This window comes from Poeciliopsis prolifica, unplaced genomic scaffold (genome assembly GCF_027474105.1).
Source record: "Poeciliopsis prolifica strain line A6 unplaced genomic scaffold, Auburn_PproV2 SCAFFOLD031, whole genome shotgun sequence".
Classification (NCBI taxonomy): Eukaryota; Metazoa; Chordata; class Actinopteri; order Cyprinodontiformes; family Poeciliidae; genus Poeciliopsis; species Poeciliopsis prolifica.
The window spans coordinates 620,038-640,454 of NW_026562406.1; the positions used below are offsets into that span (position 1 = coordinate 620,038).

General features: G+C 42.7%; 1 protein-coding gene across 1 annotated transcript in view; it reads right to left on the reverse strand.

Moving 5' to 3' along the window:
* cux2b (cut-like homeobox 2b) overlaps positions 1-20,417 on the reverse strand; it is a 127,576-nt gene that overhangs the window by 49,556 nt on the left and 57,603 nt on the right. Inside the window, exons 2-3 of the mRNA XM_055050799.1 lie at positions 14,036-14,146; positions 12,135-12,182 (exon numbers count right to left, since the gene is read on the reverse strand). Of these exons, the coding sequence (XP_054906774.1) occupies positions 12,135-12,182; positions 14,036-14,146 (159 nt within the window). The remainder of the gene's footprint in view (positions 1-12,134; positions 12,183-14,035; positions 14,147-20,417) is intronic.

The window sequence follows — 20,417 nt, forward strand, 5'->3', positions numbered from 1 at the left end:
TTCTACAGCAAACGAGACAAAGATGACAATAATTTGCTCTTTAAGTGTAAATTCAAGTAAAGAGTTTGGATTGGTTATCTAGATATTTAGCACTCTCAGCCAAAGAACTGAGAGAACGTTTTGCTAGCTAGCTTAAAGCCATTTGGTGCTGATTATCTGCTTCCCCCAAGAGCAGAGATAAAGAAGATCATGAATGTTAGCTTCTGCAGTAAAGCCAAGGCAGTTTTCACTCCGCGTATTAATAGATATAAGAATATATTTGGTATTTGAACTATTAAAATTGGCATTTAGAAGTGTTTTTAGAGGCTGGGGGTCTCAAGGATTGGTGGTATTTTGTGAATACTAAGGGTTCACTGTTGTTCAGGGAGGACGAGGCATGATTTTCAAGTCATGTTAAAACCTGATGAATATATAATTGTGTCTTCTGCAATTGTGGAGTGAGAAAATTTATCTTTCCGTAGAAAATAATAGAAATTAGCCTATGGAATATTCTTTACCAAAGTCTAATAAGGATCAGAGTCGATTAAACAACAATACAAAACGTTCTGGGTGAAACACGATCGAGCTGGCTCTTGCTCTTACCACTTCCTCCGAGAAGCTGAAATTCCCTCGCCTCACCAGAGAGCCTCCCATCACCACCACCGCCTCTTCCACCTCCTCACTGACCGGCCCCTCAACCCCTCTCCAGGCTGGGCCTCCACTCCAAAACAAGAACCACAGCTTTTCCTCTAAATCCACAGAGACCCAATTACAGCGACTGCCGGCGAAATCACAAGAAGATGCAGAGTTACTTTGCTTTAATTGAGGATGTGTTTAACACTCTCCAGGGGCCGCTGCGGCCACATTATGAGTCTGATGAAACAGCGAAGGCCTTGCAGAGGGAGTTTAAAACACATATCTGTGTGACAAAGGAGAAGAGCGCTCTGATCCGGGGGCTTGGATGCTTTAACGGGTTGGGGGGGGGAACGGGGTGAACTCAGAAATGTCACATCTCTGAAATAACACGAATAAAACAAATAGGTCTCTTATGAGTGTGAAAACATTTTGATTTGTGGAGAAGCAGCAGGGCTTTAATGCGGTGGACATCAGAGAAGCGGCTCCTCTCCCAGGCAGCAGAGCTCGCCTTAATAGAGCCACATGTTAATTAGTATTGTAGTTAATCCCATATTAAAGAGACCCAAACTGTCAGGTCATATTATAAACAATCGGTCCCAACATTTGTGCATGTGACATTTTGCGCTGCTATCACTTCTAGCAAATGTTCCCTAGGTACTAATTGGCCTACTTTACGCCGTCTTTCTTTGAATTGCCACTTTCTTTATCATTTGGGGTATTAGCCTTGACAAGCATCATCCCAGACGCACTAAAAGTGGAGATACATTTTTCTTTATTTTTTTTTATTTTTTATTTTTTGTATAGGGACAGCAAAAAAAGTAGGTAAAAAAAAAACTGGAGTAAATGTTTTAAACCAGCGAGTGATACTGTGAGATCTACCTTCATGGGATATTAAAAACAATTTGAAAGAAGAATAAAAGTTCAAACACGTAGCCAGCAGCAAAGTGAGTGTAACTTTTCTCTGGCTTGCATTATTTAAGATAGACTCCATCACTTTATCAATCTATCGATCTCTCGGCAGAAAGATGAAAATGGAAAAATAATGAGGCCGATGAATGCTGTGTAAAGAACATCAATGTGCAAAATTTAATTATCCGGGCTGGAAAAAAAAAAAAAGAGGAGGAAAATGTGTCGGCTGTTTTCTAAAACAAAAAGAAAAGCGGGAAAGGGGAAAAAAAGGGAGCAGCTAATATTTTTTCCCCCCTCTCTGCATATTTTAATTACCAGATCAATCATAACCTACGTACTGCGGTACTGCAGAGAAAAGAAAATTGCAAGTCTAAATGAAAAACAATAGATTTGCTTTAAAGTCTTCGCTCTTTTGAAGTCTAAATTAAAATTTCAGGTACCTTTACCAGAGCCTTCTTTAGAAAGTTATGATATTTAATTAGCGTGTTTAGATTTTGCTGAAATTAAACTTCACAGCCGAGCATCATGTGAAATGAAGACTGGTATTCCCAGGCTGCAGCTGGCTGGCTGGCTGGCTGGGGGGGGCAACACGCTGCAGATGAACAGAGGGAATTAAATCAGTTCAGCATGTGAGGGCTGTGTATCCTCTGACAGGAGCTCATGTTCCTGCGACTCGTGCTGCCACTGGCTCAATCGGAGGCCGACTCCCGGTGTTTCGGCGGAGTGGCTTTGCTCTCTCCATAAAAGCCCGTTTCTCCGGCTCGGCTCCGATTCTCTCCGCGCCTGCAAATCAACCCGCCCCCCCCCCCGGACTCTCCACTCGTTCCGCCTTTTCCCTTCCTCACGTGAGTCTTCCCTGATGTTTATTCCTCCTGGCGTGTCCTCGCCGGCACCGAGCCACCGATTTCACACGTTTTTTTTATTGCCTAATTTGCCTGTGCTCTTGCCAGCAGCTCAGACTTCAGCCAGGGGTTTCGGAGGACGTCGGAAACGGCGCTACGGCCTCTCTGCTGGGGGAGCAGGTGATGGCTCGGTCTTAAAAGCATCTTCCGATGCTGGTGAGATCTGCCTGTCTCTTATAGTGCCAGGAGGGGTCGGTCCTTTCAGAAGAAGGGCCTACCATCCAGCAGCGGGGCAGGCGTCCATCCTCAAACACGGCTAACATTTGCACAGCAGTGGCAGTCAGGCGTGACGTCTCTGAGGCTCTGAGGTTTGTGCTGTCAGGGCGGTAGAAATTAAACCTGGCACTGCAGAGCAGAATGTGCTGAAACTCATCAATTCCACATGGCTAGAGCGCCAAGTGCCTATTTATAACACCCCCACCCCTCCATCTCCCACCTACCTCCTTATTTCCCCTTCTTCTTTACCTGGTGTGCATCCCTGGCTCTAAACACGCATCCGTAATGATGAATACGGCGGGGCGGGACGTTCCGACAGGGCATCAGTCAGGACGGGAAAACAAACACGCACACGCGCCCCGTCAGATCGGCGTGCGGCAGAGGAGGGATAAGGCCGACAGAGGGAAAGGCTGATGGAAGGGTTTGGGGGGCGTCTCGCCGTGAAAAGCTCGCGGCGGGATCGCAGCCATCAGTCACCTCGCCGGGAAACAAACAGGAGCAGTCAGAGAGATTCAACTTGTACAAAAAGGCCCAACATGGAGCTGAAATATGGAGCCTGACTGGTGAAACACTGCCACCCATCTCCTGGGTTTGTTTATGCTGTCTTTGACTGAATTGATGGTATTTTAGGATTTTTTTTTTTTTTAAGCAGCAGAGCTTTCATAAAACAGACTGAATGCTTTTTCTTTTCCTTCCAGAAATGTTCAGGATGTTTTCAAATACTGCAGGTTGAAGCAGAAAGACAAAACCTGTTTGTGGAAGACAAAGAATTAATGAATTAATTTAAACTTGTAGGAATCAACAACAGTTTTTGAAACGATGGACAGTCTCCTGGCTGTAGCTAGGAGACCATCCTGAGTTGTTATTGGCTCAGAAAGAGTGATGACTCCAAACATCTTCATCCAAAGTGATCAAATCGACTCACGCTGGCAGCATTTTTATTACAAATATGTGCAAAACTTTGTTGATATTCCGAATATCGGAAAAAAGCCCCACAATTCTTCAATTTTGGTGTTTCCATTAAATAAGAATTCAAATCACATGTGAATAAGGTTATTTTTGCAACAAGTCCTTAGACAACATGCTGCATTATGATCCTCAAACTACTACCCTTCGTCTTCTGCGTGGTTTGCACCAGTGGCAAAATTTGGTTGTTGGCGTTGTGACTCATGCCACGCGAAAAAAGAGCTTCTATTTCTACTTTTTACTAACTTGGAATGTTTCCGTTATGCAAATTTATTTTCGAAATGTCAAATTGTGCCAATTGACATTCGAATTTTGAACAATTACTGACATCCGCAGCTAAAATTGTGTCATTGTGTTCTTGGAGAGGCATCCGCCAGCCAAAATCGACACCTAGAGCGGAGTCGAACCATTTCCACGGAGCTCTATGCTAAGTGTTGTGTGATTGGTCAGAAGTTTGTTAATGTACTATTATGCAGAAAGTCGCTCAGGCAGCAATGTTGGTATTTGGCTTTAGCTGGTCCACTTTCATTATCATTTTTTGTATCCACGTTTAATTTATTTGACGCGACAAAGAATTATGTACGTTTTGCAATTCTTCACTAAAAATCTATTTAAAAAAGACCGTCAAAAGGCTAAAAACTCTTGGATGGAAATTACGACATCGAGACAGTCTGCAGAAAAGTGTGGTGCCATCTCCATCACCATTTCATAAAAGCAAACCAGAGGATGCAGTGAAGGAATGAGAACCCCAGGGTTGGATTCGTACAGTAGGTGTGCTTCTGTTGTCTTGAATCAAAACTGAGAGGAAAACTACTTCATTAGACTCCAGCTGAATGTTTCAAGTATCAAGGCGACGTCGCTCCCTCTCTGTTCATTTTTTATGGAACTTGTGCAACAATCGCTTGCCATCTTCCAGCACAACCAACCGGTGGAATACGTGGGTGTGAAATTTCAAGCTCATCCATGTAGATGTTAACACGTCGGCAAGTGATGCAGCACAAGAAAGTTGAAAAATGTTCAACTTTCATCACCATTGGCAGCATCTTTATAGCATTGGGCCACCACAGTTTGTGGAAATGTTCGTCTGTTGCTCCCCATAAAGTGTGAACTGGCCATGGGTTAGGGTTAGGCATGTACTGGTAACGATTAGGTGCGGGGTAAAGGCCAGGCTATAGGGAGGAATTAAAGTTAATGCAAAGCCCTTGTAAAGATAGAAAGAAAACGTTTGTGTGTGTGCAAATCTGAATGAGAGTGGAAATGTCTGGGCAGATCAATTATTTGTCATCCTGGGCTTCAAGGCGGACATAACTTGGTCCAGAATATATTGGATATTATATTTAACTTTGATTAACTTCAATGAATAGCGCATAAACCTTAAAGTAATGAGGGTGTATAAACAGTATATGAAAAGAAGTGCTTTAAGTGTGGGTCAAAGAAGCTTTGCTGCACTGAAGTGAAAAATCTCTGGAGAGGCAGGAGACGTAAGAGCCTCAAGGAAGGTATTATCTAATGTCCAATTACACTCCTACGAACCCCTTGCATCTCTCCCCCTCAGCTCCATCTCTCTCTCCTCACTTCTACCTTCCTGCCTCTCACCTTCATTTGCTGCTCTTAGTAGGAAGAGGACACAAGTGATAAACCTGGAGCAGAAAGCCAGTGGTTTACATGGCCCCAGAGCCCATTATGTTCCCCACAATAGGCTGGAGGCCCGGGCGTGCCGTGAATTGGTAATGGCCAGGAGATCCTGGGCCTGGCCTGCTGCTCAATGAGCCTGACAGTCCAGCAGCAGACAGACATTAGAGATACTTCGTCAGTCCAGTACGGAGCAGTCTAGTGGTAGCCGGGGGAGGAGAAGAAGGGGGGGACGATGTGAGAGTGGGAGTGACAGTGTGCATGGTGTCGTAAATGCCCCTTACATGAGGTAGGGCATGAATAATAACGCAAAGGGAGTATTCTGAGCCAATTCCAAGGTAGGGATCTGGTTTACTGCCACGGAATTACGAGTCTATAATGTATGATGTACTGAGAAATCAACACGAGCTTGCCTTTTAAAACTGTATCAGACTGTATGAATGTGCTGCTCACTCATTCTGACACCACCTTCCCAAGTTAGCCATCCGCTCAGGCAATCTGTACCTAATAAGCCCAAGGTTTAGCCCGTGATGAAGATCTGTCTTCATTGAGCTGGAAAAGCTGTAGTGCCGCCAAGCATTTTTCCTAACGGTGCAGTCCCTCATCTATGAAAGTGCCATAGAGTCCCTCAGACAATTAGGCAGGGAAAAGCTTTATGACCGTTAGACTCACTCAGTGAGCGGCACTCTCACACCGCCAGCACTGCCAGGAGCGCTGGCTCGTGCAGAAAGGTAATTACGGAGCCTCTCATAATGACACGGAGGAAGCTTGCGTCATAACACCCACAGCCTTTTATCATGGCGCTGTAATTAATTATCATCCTTTACTCTTTGATTCATTCCACTATTCATAACATATTCATACATTCAAGAGAAATTATCATTTCCTTCAGGAATTAATCAAAAAAAAAAAAAAAGAGGAAGAACTGTTCGCCCCTCGATGGATCATCAAAGATGGAGCTTGACTACCTCCTGGCATGGAAGAAGAGCTCCGGGTGAGTCACTGTGGAAAAAGATCTCCAGCACTTGAACACAGACTCCTCCACACTGGTCAAATACTCTACATGAAGGTTCACAGAAGTTTGGAGATGCTTTTGATCATTAAGACAAAGACTTTTTGCTACCAGGTTGCAGTGACATCGACACCGGAATATTTAAAATGAGATATTTCAGTGTCAGTAAAATGCATGAAAATGAAACTGAATGAAAGACAAAAAGTAGGAGAAAATAAGACAAAGCTGTATATATGTATTTTTTTAAAGGCGTGTTCTCTGTTTACCACGCCATTGCAGCTGCAAGCTAGGCTTTGATGGTTGGTACTTCACCGTTTTGTACTTATTGCATTACAAAAGTGTGCAACAAAATCTTTGAAATGTAAAGTGCAGATCATTGCGTCTTTGTTTTAAGACACTTGAGATGTTATTTTACAAAATCTTCTGTCGTATGAACACACACAGTGTGAAGTCACCTCTGTGAACTAAAAATTCTACATTTTCTAATGCTGGGACGTAGACCCACTGGTACACACATTCAATTGCAACTCAGTGAATTCACGGATCTAAACATTGAGAATGTGACTTGCCAAAGTTCGAATTGAGCATCGGGATGGAGAAACGGGGTGTTAAGTTGCTTTGAATGTGTTTCGATTGTTGGTTCTGGGCAGGCATTTCAGAAAATCACACACCATCGTTGGTCATGTTTACAGAAGATGCTCCGAAAAAGAAATAAAAAACCTCCAGTGAGTGGCAACCAAAATGACTAAAATGGCTCGTCAGTGTCAGAGAAGAATAAGCACTCTGGTTCAAGATGAAGGAAAGTTGACAGTACTCTAAATAAACACTTATAGGTACAAGGTGTGCGAAATATGAACATGTATTTGAAGGAGATGAGCTAAAGCAACAGAAGTCGACACAGATGCCACTGCTGTCAGTGAAGAACAGAAAACAGTCGCTACAATTTACACAGGATCTGTGTAAATTGTAGCGACTCAATTTCAGTAGAAACACCAAGATGACAGGATCAGAATTTGATAAAAGCAACATGACAGCATGGATCCAGGTGGCCTTGCACCAATGGTTTAGGCTGCTGCTGATGCAGCAATGTGTGAAATATTTTCTCTGTGAACTTTGGGCCCTTTAGTACCAACCAGTGTAACTAAAGGTAAACACATGGTCACCGAGCCTAGCTCCCCCATCCCGCCTCAGTGGCATCATGGTGTTTCGCAATATGTGATTTACAACTGCATAGCAAACAGCGACCGTGGCAGAGAAGAACAACTAGTAGGAGTTCACAAGTTTGGAGGAGAGGAAATGATAATTGACAGGCTGGAAAATCTCATTTTACTTTTCACGTTATTGGGGGGAAAAAAAGAAAAAAAAGAACAGACGGCATCGGTGATCCGTTCTCCCTCTGCATCGGACCAGAACCGAGCAGGGAGAGTTTAATATTTCAGTACTTCCCTCACATTGCTCCTCAAAATCTGCTCTCTGACAGAAAAAAATTGTCCTGACTATCTGTGCTACCTGATGATCCGTCCTGCTTTGGCAGCTGCTGGAAATTACGCTGTTTTCTACATAAATAAACATAAACATGAACACACAATAGGTTCGCACTGAAGAGGGTGAGGAGGGTGGAAAGGGGCAGACGACATGAGGCAGAGAACAAAATGATGCGATTTTCATCATCTGCGACAATGAGAAGCGATTCCGGCAGACAAGCTCGACCAAGCAGAGCCCTTTAGTCTACATGTGTGTCCCTTCAGGGCCACACATCGTCTGAAGACATGATAAGGCATCATGTAATGAAGCTAAAATCAGATCCATCTGCTTTCTTTGACATTAAAAGTTTGAGAAGCAGTCGAATGGAAAATTCACATTCAAAGTCTCTGAAGAGTCCTTCTGACAGCATGTTAAATCTAAGCCATGAGGTCGATCCATCCTGTTTGTTAGTGGACGTTAAATCTGCAACAGCGCCACAAACATTTTCAAAAATCTAAGGTCCAAAATTGGCTACAATTTTATCAGTAGACATTTTTTTGGAGTGTGAAATCTTAGGAACACAGATGAAACTACGCTGCCATTTTCTGATAGGTAATTTAGTTTTGAGGGGAAAAGAAAAGCTGCTGCATCTTCAAAATACTCTCCATGCTCTCAAAGAGAATGAGCAACAACTGCAAAAACAACAACAACATAAAAAACAATATCTAACCTCACACCATCCCTCCTCAACCTCAGGGGAAAGAATGGCACAGTTAGACTAATAAACAGGTGTCCACCGGCCCCCGTTCGCTATGCTTTAATAGCTGTTTGATGTTTTTGATGTCTAGTCAGCTCGATCGTACCTTGCTGCTTGATAATGAGGCCCAATAATGATTCCTGAGCTTAAGGGGTTAATGGTATGTAACCGGCAGAGCTGCTAATTACACGTTACAAACTATTTATCAGAATCTCCATCTGCGCAAGCACCGCGGCTCTCATTGTGCACGCTAAATTACTCCACGGATTATCATTGTAAAGCAAGTTTCAGTAATTAGGGAACCATACTGCTGTTTTCTTATTCTGAGAGCACCAAACGACATCAAGAGAAGAGAAAAATAGAATGACTTGTTAATTTGGGCCCCGATGCTCCGGATGCGAGGCGGAATCTGCCTCGTTGGAAGGAACGCAAAACGAAATCCGTCACTGTTCTTTCTTTTTCTTCAATCTGTCTCGACTAAAGGTTTATCCTGAGGGGAGTTTTTTACCCGCCAAAGTGAGAGGGAGGTGTAAATTGCATGGAGGAACCCACAAAGTCTTCGGCAAGGCTGTTTGGTGTGCGTTCAGCGGGCAGAGAGAGAGGTCTGATGGGTGCCGGCTCTCCTGCGGTCGGTTATTCGAGAAATAACCGTCACATCCCTCGGCCCCAAAGGTGTGCCCAGGACCGCAGAGACATGTACCATCTCCACTTCCACTCTGTAAATTTTTATTAAAATCACCTTCATTATAAGACAGTGTTCATTATAAAACCAAAAACGCCGGTCTCTCAGGGGCCCCGTGGATTAATAAGGACAGCGGTGTATTTTAAGCCGTAAACTCAGCTCCTCACTGTCCTTAATCTCCTTCCTACTTCACAAGGCCAAATTAACACCTCTCCTCAGCTCTGACGGGACCTCATTAGCAAACTTCCAGGGAAAGAAAAGAGGAGAGCGGAACGAAAAAGAGAGGAGAAGAAGGAGGGAAGCGACCAATGACAGCCACCAGCTCTGGGATTAACCCTTTCTCCTCCTCCAGCTCGGCGGAAAAACTAGGTCGGCAACGTGTTTCTAATCAGTCGCCTGGTTAGTGATAATTAGAAGGCAAGATTGAACGGGAGAAGAGAGAAAAAGTGGGTGGGGAACGCTGAAATAAAAAAAAAAAAAAAAAAAAAGGAAAGAAAGGGAACCTGTCATGTTGCGAACACTTCAAAGGAGCCGGCTTCTCCTTTAGAAGTGGCATGATGAGGGTCCAAATACCACGAGGCGCTCCTCTGGGCCTCCGAACCCAGGCTGAGGAGGAGGGGTCGACGGAGAAACGAGGACCCAGTTTGTTCTCACACATATGTACCCACACACGCACGCACACGCACGCACACACACCTGTACGGCGCAGCTGCGGGGGAGCGTTAGCCTACTCCCAACCACGCAACCTGTCCAAGTCCAGCCGCCTCTTCGCACTCGCCCCCCTCGGCAGCAGCAGGTCGAGGTCCCAGCGCTCATGCTGAGGTCGTGCAGACTACTGCTGGGTAAAGTTCACAAGCCTCTGCAAGCTGTTTGACATTACCAATAAGGTCAAAGTGTATCAGAAAACACCAGAGGATTACAGCGTTGTGGTGGGCCAGGCGGCAGGCGTCACCGCCCCAACCAAAAACTGTACGCGTCGTAAGACGTGGATGTTAAACGGCTCCTTCTCTGTCTTGGAATAAGGCAGAGACGTACACAAACAAATACGGTTTTCATGACGTAACATTAGATGCAGAACTTTGAATTTAGCATAGATTTTTTTATAATCTACTTGGGCTGAAACGATTAATCACGATGAATCGATTATTGAAGTAATCGTCAACTAATTCAGTATTCAATTCACTATACAGACTGAAAAAAGGGGCATTTGCTGAAAGAGCAACACGCTCAGAGCAATAAATAGGCCACAATATACTTCCAACATGTCGATGTTAGAAGTATTTTTTAGCAAAAACATAAACTAAAAGAACTATTGCGTTTTATGCAATGAAATGTTTGTTTTAAAAAGAAATTGAACTGTTTGTGTATCTACATCTTTCAGCTAATTAATTGAATAATTGTTAGAATAATAATATTACCAAAGAACAATCATCATTTGAAGCACGGAGGTGATGGCGTCATGCTAAGGTTCTGTTTCACTGCCAGGGTTGTTGAGGTGGGCGAAATAATCCAGACTGAGGATCAACTCAAATCAACAAGTTAGTTGAAACTTGGACACAATAGTGAATAATGATAATCACATCCAAATAGTTTATAATTGATATAATTGTCTTATATCATGTACCTTGTTTGGTCCTGACCCAAAGTCTATGGAATAAATAAAAGAGGGACAGGAAACCACTGAATCTACCAAAAGGATTAATTAATTTGACGACAAAAAGTGTGTGTCAGTGGCAGCATGTGTATAGTTTACAGTTCAAACTTGTGCAATCTTGTCTTATTTTAAGGAACTGGTGAGCTTTGCTTTATTACCAGTCTGCATAGAAAAATTCAAGCTTATAAAAAAAATCCAAAATGACTGATTGGTCCCAAAGATAATTGTACAGGAACTTCTCATCTGTACAATCTGCTACATGAGTGTGCTTCCTCAGCCTGCGCATGCACTTATCAAGTTACACAACAGAGACCAAGAGGTATCCAGAGAGGCCTGCAGCAAAACAGAAGATGGGGGGGGAATAAATAAAAATCATCGCTCATTATCAGCCATCTATTTTATCTACTATAAGGCATCTCTCAAATCCCAGTTGTCAGACATCAGTGGTATTCAAATTAATCCTTTGGGTTCCCGTTTGCGCAATAAAGACATGGACGGCTTGATTCACATATCTCTGAAACTTTACAGTCGGGAGTAATTGAATTAGCACAGAAATCAGCCACAGAGCCGTGGCTGGAGAGCGTGGCGAGGACCACGACGGCCGCCGCCCAGGAACGCAGCTGCTCGGGCACAGTCAATTAGAAAGCATTAAAAAGGAGCTGCCAATAATCACTTCCAAGAGATCTGAACAATCCATGCTGAGTGTTCTCATGTTTACAGATGATAGGGCTTTCAGGTTGGCACTGAGCGCGAGTTTAGAGGTGGTGGTAGGGTGGAGGGGGGTTAGGAAACGAGACTGGAAACATATTTGTGGTATCATTTCCATAAGCCTCTGCTTTGCGGACCATAACGCGGCTCGCAAATGTGATTTATGACCTTGGTTTAATGGCTGGAGCACAGTCTTCGTAGGTATCAGATGACTTTTTCAATATGGCGACGTCAGAGGCGGGGGGGGGCATGGCGAATGCACCATCTCAACAGGAAATGAGGGCTTGTCTCAGCCAAGAAAATATGAGAAGCCAGATATCTGATCATCTAATGGCAGATAGATGCTACTTCACTTTGACAGAAAAGGCATCAGTCAATATGCACTAGATGAGCAGCAACACGCAAAGTATGCCATGGATTTCTCCCTCTATCTATCAAATCACTTGCTGAAGGAGCGCCACAGTCTGTTTCTGGTCAATGTTCGCACGGCGTCCAACAGGAGAGTCTCCTTCGACTGATATTTGTGGGACGGAAACGTTGGAAGTCGTCAATAACTACTACTTAGTGGACTCTCGACTCTGCAGTGTGTGTAATCTAAGCAGAGACATGCGACTCACCTGCGCCTGGAAACTCTTGAGAACAGGTGCCACCATCTCCCGGACCTCCTATGCGCACACACACACACACAAAACACAAAATAAGGAAACTCTGTCTCAGCAGATTTTACGGTGCAGATGCTCCACCTGTTCAGGAATCAGACTGGCCCCTGGGAGCCACAAACAGCTTGCTAAGAAAGTCTAAAACACCTCTAAGGTCCCGGCTATGTCTGTAGTTTCATAGGGCGGAGGGTATTACTGGTAAAACTGAAAAGGGTTTGGGTGGGCATGTTAGAAAAGTGGGGCTTTCCAATAGCTTGATTTAGAACTCAGAAATCCTGACTCGTGCAAGCTCTCGCAGCTGCAGGTAAAGGGATTGTGCTGCCAGCGGTGACAGCCTGATCCCGTCTTAAACGCCTGCATTATACCAACAAGATTCCAGCTCAGTGCCGAGATAGGCAGGTAGTGCGGCAAATAGCCTCAGGGTTCATTTATAAAACATAAAAATATTCTCTTTGACTTCAGCCAAATATCAATACATGATTATTTCAAAGAAAATTATGATGAAAAAGGACAAAATCATATCTGTACCATGGATAGATTTAGCTTTCGCTGCGCTTAATTTAGGCAAGCCGGCGTTTTATTGGGTTTTTTTTTTTCTTAAAAGTAAAATGGAACAAAAGTGACAAGTCTTACTGTAAGGCAGAGAAAACAAAAAGTTGATGCACAGATGGCGTCTCAGCAGGTGATAGCACTGTATGCAGAACAATAATGACATTTTAGTTTGCCTAATGCAAACTGACATTACAATCAGCTGGGTTACCAGCTTCTGATCTGACAACTGACAAAACTAGCTGACATGTTGTTATTTTGCTTGTAACAGAACCTCTTGCTTCAAGTACACCTGCGTAGCAGCAGCTCAATTTAGTATCTGATTTGTTTGCCAAAATGTTGGGGTTTTTTAAAATCTACTTTCAAACAAAGCATTTAGATGTAGGTTTGGTGCCCAAAGGAAAACATGGGGCTGAAAAGCAGCATAAACCTAAATAAGGTCAGAATGAGATAAGCAAAGTAAACGACTTCTGCTAATATTCGTTTCTGATGATTGCATTATTCTCGACGGGTTGTCTTGACTGCTAGCTTAGGAGCTAAATGCTTCACACTTTCAGTTTCAGAACTCAGTTGCTGTTAGCATTTGACGTTGTAGTTTCTGTGCGTCTAAGCTAACATTATTCCTGGATAAAAAGGTGAGTTCTTCAGTCTTGATGTCCTGCTGTGACACAGCAAGCGTAAAGAGACTGCTAACTGGGTCTCTAGGTATTCTGTTTTTGTCAGTTTCAGTTTCTTATTTATTTTACTTTGGCTATTCTAATCCTAATTGCACCGACTGGACAAATTTAAGTTGTTTTTACATGTTTGACCGAGCTTGTGAAGCTGTTGGTGTATTTAAATAGGCTAACCTGGTGCAGAGTTATCAAATACATTTTCAATTCAGCGCATTTGTGTCTGTTTTTAGAATAAGAAAAATGTTAAGACAAATCAGAAATGTTTTTCTGTTTTGGATCAGTACAGACCGATACTCGGATATCGGTATCGAAAGGGAAAAAGCTATGCAGCTTTTTCATTAACTGCTGCTTATGATTTGTAGTTAAATCATATTTGTCAGTCATAGATGGAGGCTAATACAAGGCCTCAGCATCCAAATCTTAATGTCAGGCGTTATCTGGTGACTATTGGTGAAGCCCAACATACGGCACTTTAATGCAGATTTTTCCAAAAGTCGGAGATAATTCCCCATTGATAAGCACACGCGGGGGCTTAAGTTGCACCACCTGAAGTAGGCAGCAGGTACCTGCTGAGGTGAAGATGAGGAAAATGACACATACTGGCTGAGATAATGGGGGGCAGGGTGCTAGACTCACCTCAGGGACATTTCTCTTGAACTCCCTGCTCAGCTCCACCAGGTGCTTGTGGGAATGTTCGCTCTCCTCCTGCCGACTGGCCAGCTCAGACGCGACAGAGTTCAGCTCCCTCTGCAAGAGCACAAAAACAAAAGCGAGAGAAACATTGAAGGGGGAAAAGAAGAAGAAGAGTGAAGAGGCGCCACACTTCCACACTTTTTTTTCTCTCTCTTTTTACATTTTACGTGGACTGCCAAAGCTCATCCGGCACACAGCTTAGAGAGTGTACATAAATAAAAATACACACTGCTGAATATTAACAATGTAATCCTTCATGATCTCACAGCAGTAATACTTACAGCTAGCCCTGGCCCATAAATAATTAAGCCAAAATAAATCCAATGCCTACAGTAGCAGAAGGCCTTTTAGATAATCAGTATTTGAAATAATCAATACACTTGCAACGGCTATAGAGCGCCAGTGAGCAAGTGGGACGAGAGGGAGGGGGCCAGAGACACAGAGAGAGAGAGAGAGAGAGGGAGCAAGAGGACGAGTCACGTGTAGAGACCCAATAACCTGACAAACACCCTTACAACACACAGCTTCCTCCTGAAATAAAACATTGTTTTATAAAATCAGCCAAGACCAGGTGTGGAAGGCACCAGGTTGGGTTTCTGCTATAATCACCACGGCTTTTGCGTCTATTTCCAGTCTCTTTCCCATCCCCCCTGTCCCTCCAACCTGCACCAATCCTTATATTGATCCTGCATCGATTTCCAATTCATGACAGCAGCCTCCATGGATTTAACCAAATGCCCCTTCTGCAGCAGCAGCAGCAGCAGCAGCAGCAGCAGCCCTGATCGCTATTCCATTAATGCTCCAGCACATTGCTTGTTTACATCTCTGTGTTATGGCAAATCGGAGCTCCACCCCGGCAACGCATCTGATCCGCCATTCAAAGCCGTCTGCGTGGCTGTTCCTTCATCAGAACCTCGCATTCATGCTGGACTCAGCTGCTCGGCATGCCGTCCGCAAATCCGATATTATTGATCGGTCGTCCAATTCCTGGCCCTTTCAGCAAACAGACAAAAAAAGAAAAAAAAGGAAAACAGATTCCAACTCTGCTTTTCTGTGCTGAAAGCAGGAATGGCATAGACAACTGGATATTGGACCCCGGCTTCGTTCCGACTGCGATTATCAGTAATTGATGAGGAGCCTCTTTTGTAACTGCTTGGCTAAAATAGAAGAAAGTAGGATAGGGGATTCAATTACCACTGCAAATTCATATATGACGCTGGGAAATTAAATTGACTGTGTTTTAATTAATCTGCAGTCTTAGTTAAAGGCGGTTTAATAAATCATCTCACAAAGCAAAATAAGAGAAGGAAATGGAAGGATGAAACTTTTAATGCTGGGGCGGAGCAGGGGGTGGGGGCATCGGGGCGCCTCGTGGGATGGCGAAAGCCTGCCGGCCAGAGAAGCAGCCGCTAATTGAAGGGCTGCCGGTTCAAGTCCCTGGACAGGCAGAGCAGACGACGGCTCAAGTGAAGAGGAGTGCGGTGGCAAAAAGTAAGATGTGCTGAAAAACAATTCTTCACCTTTGAAAAAAACTCTACAAGTTTTGTAACAATAGAGTTAATTTTAATAACATTGATCTTAGATGTAAAAAATAATACAGTAACAATATTGTGGTTTTTATGCACTTAAATAAAATGTCACACGGACGTTGCCATATTGTTTACAATGGGTAGATGATGAATGCCAGGTTGCTGTTTTTTTAGTTTGTCTAAAAAAACAGGTATTTTGGAAAGAATATTGTAGCACTATCACATCTGGTCAATGTAAAAGGTGGCAGAAATGCACCTTAAGTTATTTGCCAAAAAATAAAATAGCAGCCAATGCAGAGATGAAGATGACCAAATGGAGAAAGAGGAGCGGTTGCTGCTTGGAAGAGCTCCAGTTCGCAACTCAAACGGTTTACGGTTGGCATTTGTATCACACAAATGTTCTCAAGCATATTAAAAAGTGTGCAAAGACTTAAAGATGCTCCATTATCACTTTAAACATTCATTCATTATCTTCCAGTTTGTTTCAACAGGCATCATCGTCTGCACAACTTCACATGGAAACTTCGAGGCAGCTTGCCTTAGTTCAGACGTTTTGTGTTCTGTTTTTCAGCCCTTTCCCACTGTAACCAACCCATGTACCAGCCCAGCTGTAAATTTTAAGATGTAATGAGAGAAATCCAGTTAGGAGCATATTCAGACCTTAACTGGTTTCATAAACTTCAAACCTGGTGAGTGCAAAATCTAAAATGCCTGGGATTAGAATCAGGGAAAAGATTTTTTCCACACAAAAACACAGTCACAGTCTTTTCAGGTTACCTAAAAACTACATCTCATGTAAATACAATTTACAAAAACACTTGCTGCACTTACGGATAAAAATAAACTTTTCTTGAAACTTGAAATCCGCTCATCGGCTCCCATCGTCCGATGACGTTAACTTGACCAAATCAGCTGAATAAATGTAACATCTGGAAAGAACTACAATTTCAGTTGTTTAACTTTAAAGTGCAACACTTCTTTAAATAGGCTTTTGGAGAGTCAAAACACCCATTTTGTACTGCATGTAATATCAACACGGGAAAAAATAGATATTGCATGATTCATACCATGGTGGCAGGTACCAGTCAGGTTAAAAATCAGCCCCTGAATGTTTGCGACTTCCTGATTTATCCCAGCTACTAAAACTCCAACATCTCATCTATCCAGATTAGCCATTAATCCTGCTTTGCGGTACATATTTGGGTTGGTTGCTTTGTACTTCATTTGCTGCTTTGGTTGCATTTGTGAAAATAGGTTGGGCTCATCTCTCAGTTCTTCAACTATGAGATGGAGGATTAGTACTCAGTAAGAGAATCCATTGGATCTTCCCCTTCTTTCCCTGTGTTCTCACCTTTTCTGTACTGCACACAAGAGGAAAAAACACGCTGACAGAAAGATGGTTCCTCGTCAAGCTCTACAAAGAAAAGTGGTATTCAAGGCAACAAAACAAAATGTAGAGACTAGAGTATCTTGATATATTTCCACGAATTATCTCTCAAAATATTCTAACAGGTTGAGTGCTGGAACTGATGTGGAAAATTCACCTGTGTGCTAGGGGTGTTTTTACTGCTCTTCAAGGGATATTAGGATATAAAACAGTGAGACACACAAAGTAGGTACTTGCAGGATCAGTCAGCTTTGGTCTTTCAGCGACTTTTACTGACAGGGAAAAATCGAGAATACCCGATTACCTGATTTATCCGGTAACAGAACTAATTCGTTCAAACATAAGTAGATTGGATCAATGTGTTGCATTAGGCTTCTTGCCTATAAAATTGAAAACGTGTAAATGAAATCATAATACCCAGAACTGTAAAGCTTAAATGTGGAAAATGTAAGGACTGGCTGCAGTTAAGTGAAAGAAGTCGGCAAAACAATAATCATGTTATGACCAATCTAGGTTTATATTGGACTTTTTCATTGTGTTTGACTAATAGCCTGGAATATGAGAACCAAAGTCTCAATTGTCCGATATAATTTCTATCCTCAGGAAAACCCAAAAGCCTGGATAAATTACCAATTAACCACAGAGGATAACACCCCATCATACTATTGCATATGTTCTGTGCATGTCAATAGTGTAGACGGATGAACTGCCTTAGGTGAACGAGCAACATCCCAGCATTGAACTTCCTACGGACTGAATATTGGAGCATACACAATTTTATCCTTTGCTAAGCCAAGCTGTCACGTTTTTTTTGGGGGGTGGGGGGGTTTGGCAAGATGGAAAAGTTCTGCAATATGGTCTTCAAAACTCTTGATATTCCAGATATGTAGTACATATAAAAGAGCAATACGCAATCATAACATCAGCTAAACGCGGCCTCTTTTTGAGCAGAGGACTGACGAATTCTCCGAGTAGCTCCAACTGACGGCAACCTGCAATATAGTCTGATTTAAGCAGATAAAAATGGTTTTACAATTTGACTGCGAGTAAGGCGTTGAATGTCCATCTCCAGGTCACCATAAAAAAATTACAACAAAATTCTAAAAAATTTCAATTCAATTCAATTGATTTCTATAGCACCAATTCACAACACGCGTCCTGTCAAGGCACAAGTCATTTCAATCAGACATATATTCCAATTGATCCTACTAAACAAACTGTGCATTAAGTTCATTATTCAAATTAGTTAAAAAAACATCCTACTCCTTCCACCCAATTCACAGTTTCTATACAAAATGGCAAAGTATTAAAAGTGACACTCATAACAGATAGAAGTGACAGTACGTAGTTACACAAAATGCACTTCATCTCTTCATATTTGTACTCCTGTAAAACTGCCATCAAATGTTGATAGACTCTCAGACTGGGATCTGTTGCACTTTGAACAAAAAAAACAAAACAAAAACAAAAAACAAAAACAAACTCCCAAGCTGAACTCAATGTTAAGATTTTACTATCCCCCCCCCCCCCAAAAGTCTTCCAATTTAGAAGTGAAAACAGTTTTAAAATGACTGGTCACTGTCACCTTATTTCTCAACTGAAGTTCTAATAAAATATCCAAATACTTGGCTAGTGTGGCATTCCCTTGAATAGTGCCGTCACTGAAAACGGATTTTTCCGCCCGGGATAAGGCGACGGGACTTTATAAATTCCTGTTCGCCCTTTCACAGTCCATCTGGGATGAGCCTAGCTGGAGATTAGAGAGGGCTTTCTGAGCAGTGGGCAACCTCTGCAGGATTCAAATGGCCCCGGACCAGCTAATCTCACCGAGAGAAAATTCCTCAAGAAACGACGTTGAGTGGATGTTTTTTCTTTCTTCCTTTTTGAACCGCTTAAGATATAACAGTATGGTGATTCTAAGACCGCCAGTGCTTCTGTGGCCTCTGTGTAGAGCTGGTTTCAGCTCGGATGATAAGGATGCTGGATGCTCATGCAGTATGCAAGCCAAACGGTGCAATCATTGTAGCATGGTTATTCTGAAAGCATCCCCACAGTTTCTAGACCATTATGAAGGAGGGGAGCCTGGGCAACAGCCCATCAAATGAAACCTCCTGCCTGTCCTTCTGGAAAGAAGTGAGGCAGAACAGGCTGTTTGCTACTTTGGTTGTCTTGCTACGGCTGATGATGGGAGGAACTCCGGAATATAGTGTGTGCTGAAATAGTAATGCCGTCTTAAGAGGCGAAAGTACAAAGATTTTTCTTCTCCTCTATACTGTATCAGATGCGATACAGTTCAATCTGATGAGATTCACTTATTTGCCTTCACTATGGAGAACTTCCTTTTTTTTTTTTAACATTAACGTCCAGATGCCTTCCTCAACTCCAAATCGAGGTGAGTTGCAGAAAGCCGGGCTTCTAAGAAATCGTTTGACAGGTTTTAAGAAGGACAACTGGGAGCAAATTTTAAGTGTGTGGCAGTCTGGTCAATACAGAGCCCCTGTCATTAAGCCTCTGCCAGTCAAACATCCAGCCATAATTGATGAGTTTCCTCTGGGGAGGGTGGAGCTGTCATAGGGACCGGAGGGGCAGGGACGAAAGATTACGAGCATGGAACCGGTCCTGTTGCGCTTGAGTCAATATGCCAGGGGAAAGCAATTTTAGAGACTCCTGACTCTGAAAACAAAGACCAAGAAAACAAGAAGATTATTGGGTTTTAAATGGACAGAGCAACAGTCTAAGTGGACCTGCAACTGAATGACATGTCAGAAGGAAAAATGCTGCGACTCTGGGAGTTATTTGGCTTGGTTAAAAGAAAAGCAGCCAGAGATGAGCTTGTTTTCTAAAGTTTAGGTTATTATGGGTCTTGGATGTGAGCTTTAGCCCTGAATTTATGGTTCATCTCATATTTGTAAGTAATAAATGGGTTATATTGATGATGTCGACTTATACAGACGTCTACAGTGTTTCTTTTGAAGAACTTGTGGAGGTACAACACTTTGTAGGGTCCGCAAGAAAACCGACTAGCTGTTAGCCATCGATGATGATGAAGCTAGTGCTAAGCTTAAAAGCTAACTTTTAATATGTCTGGACTGCACTCTGATATCTCCAGCTCAAACTCTGAAACACTTTGATCAACCTGAACTGGATAATATTACAATTGACAAACTTAAAAGGTTTTATGTTCCCCCCAAATATTACTGAAATCTCCTTGTGTGAACTCAGTATCTTGAGTGCTTTTATCTTCTGTGCTCAATGTGTAATTATAAACTTATATTCTTCCATTTTTTTTCTCTAACACTAACTAACATGACACAAGCAAGTTAAGTGTCTTAATCTTAGTAGAAATGCTGGACTTAAACAAAACCCAGCAGAAAAAGATGCGACAATCGGTGCCAAAGAGGAGTTTTGT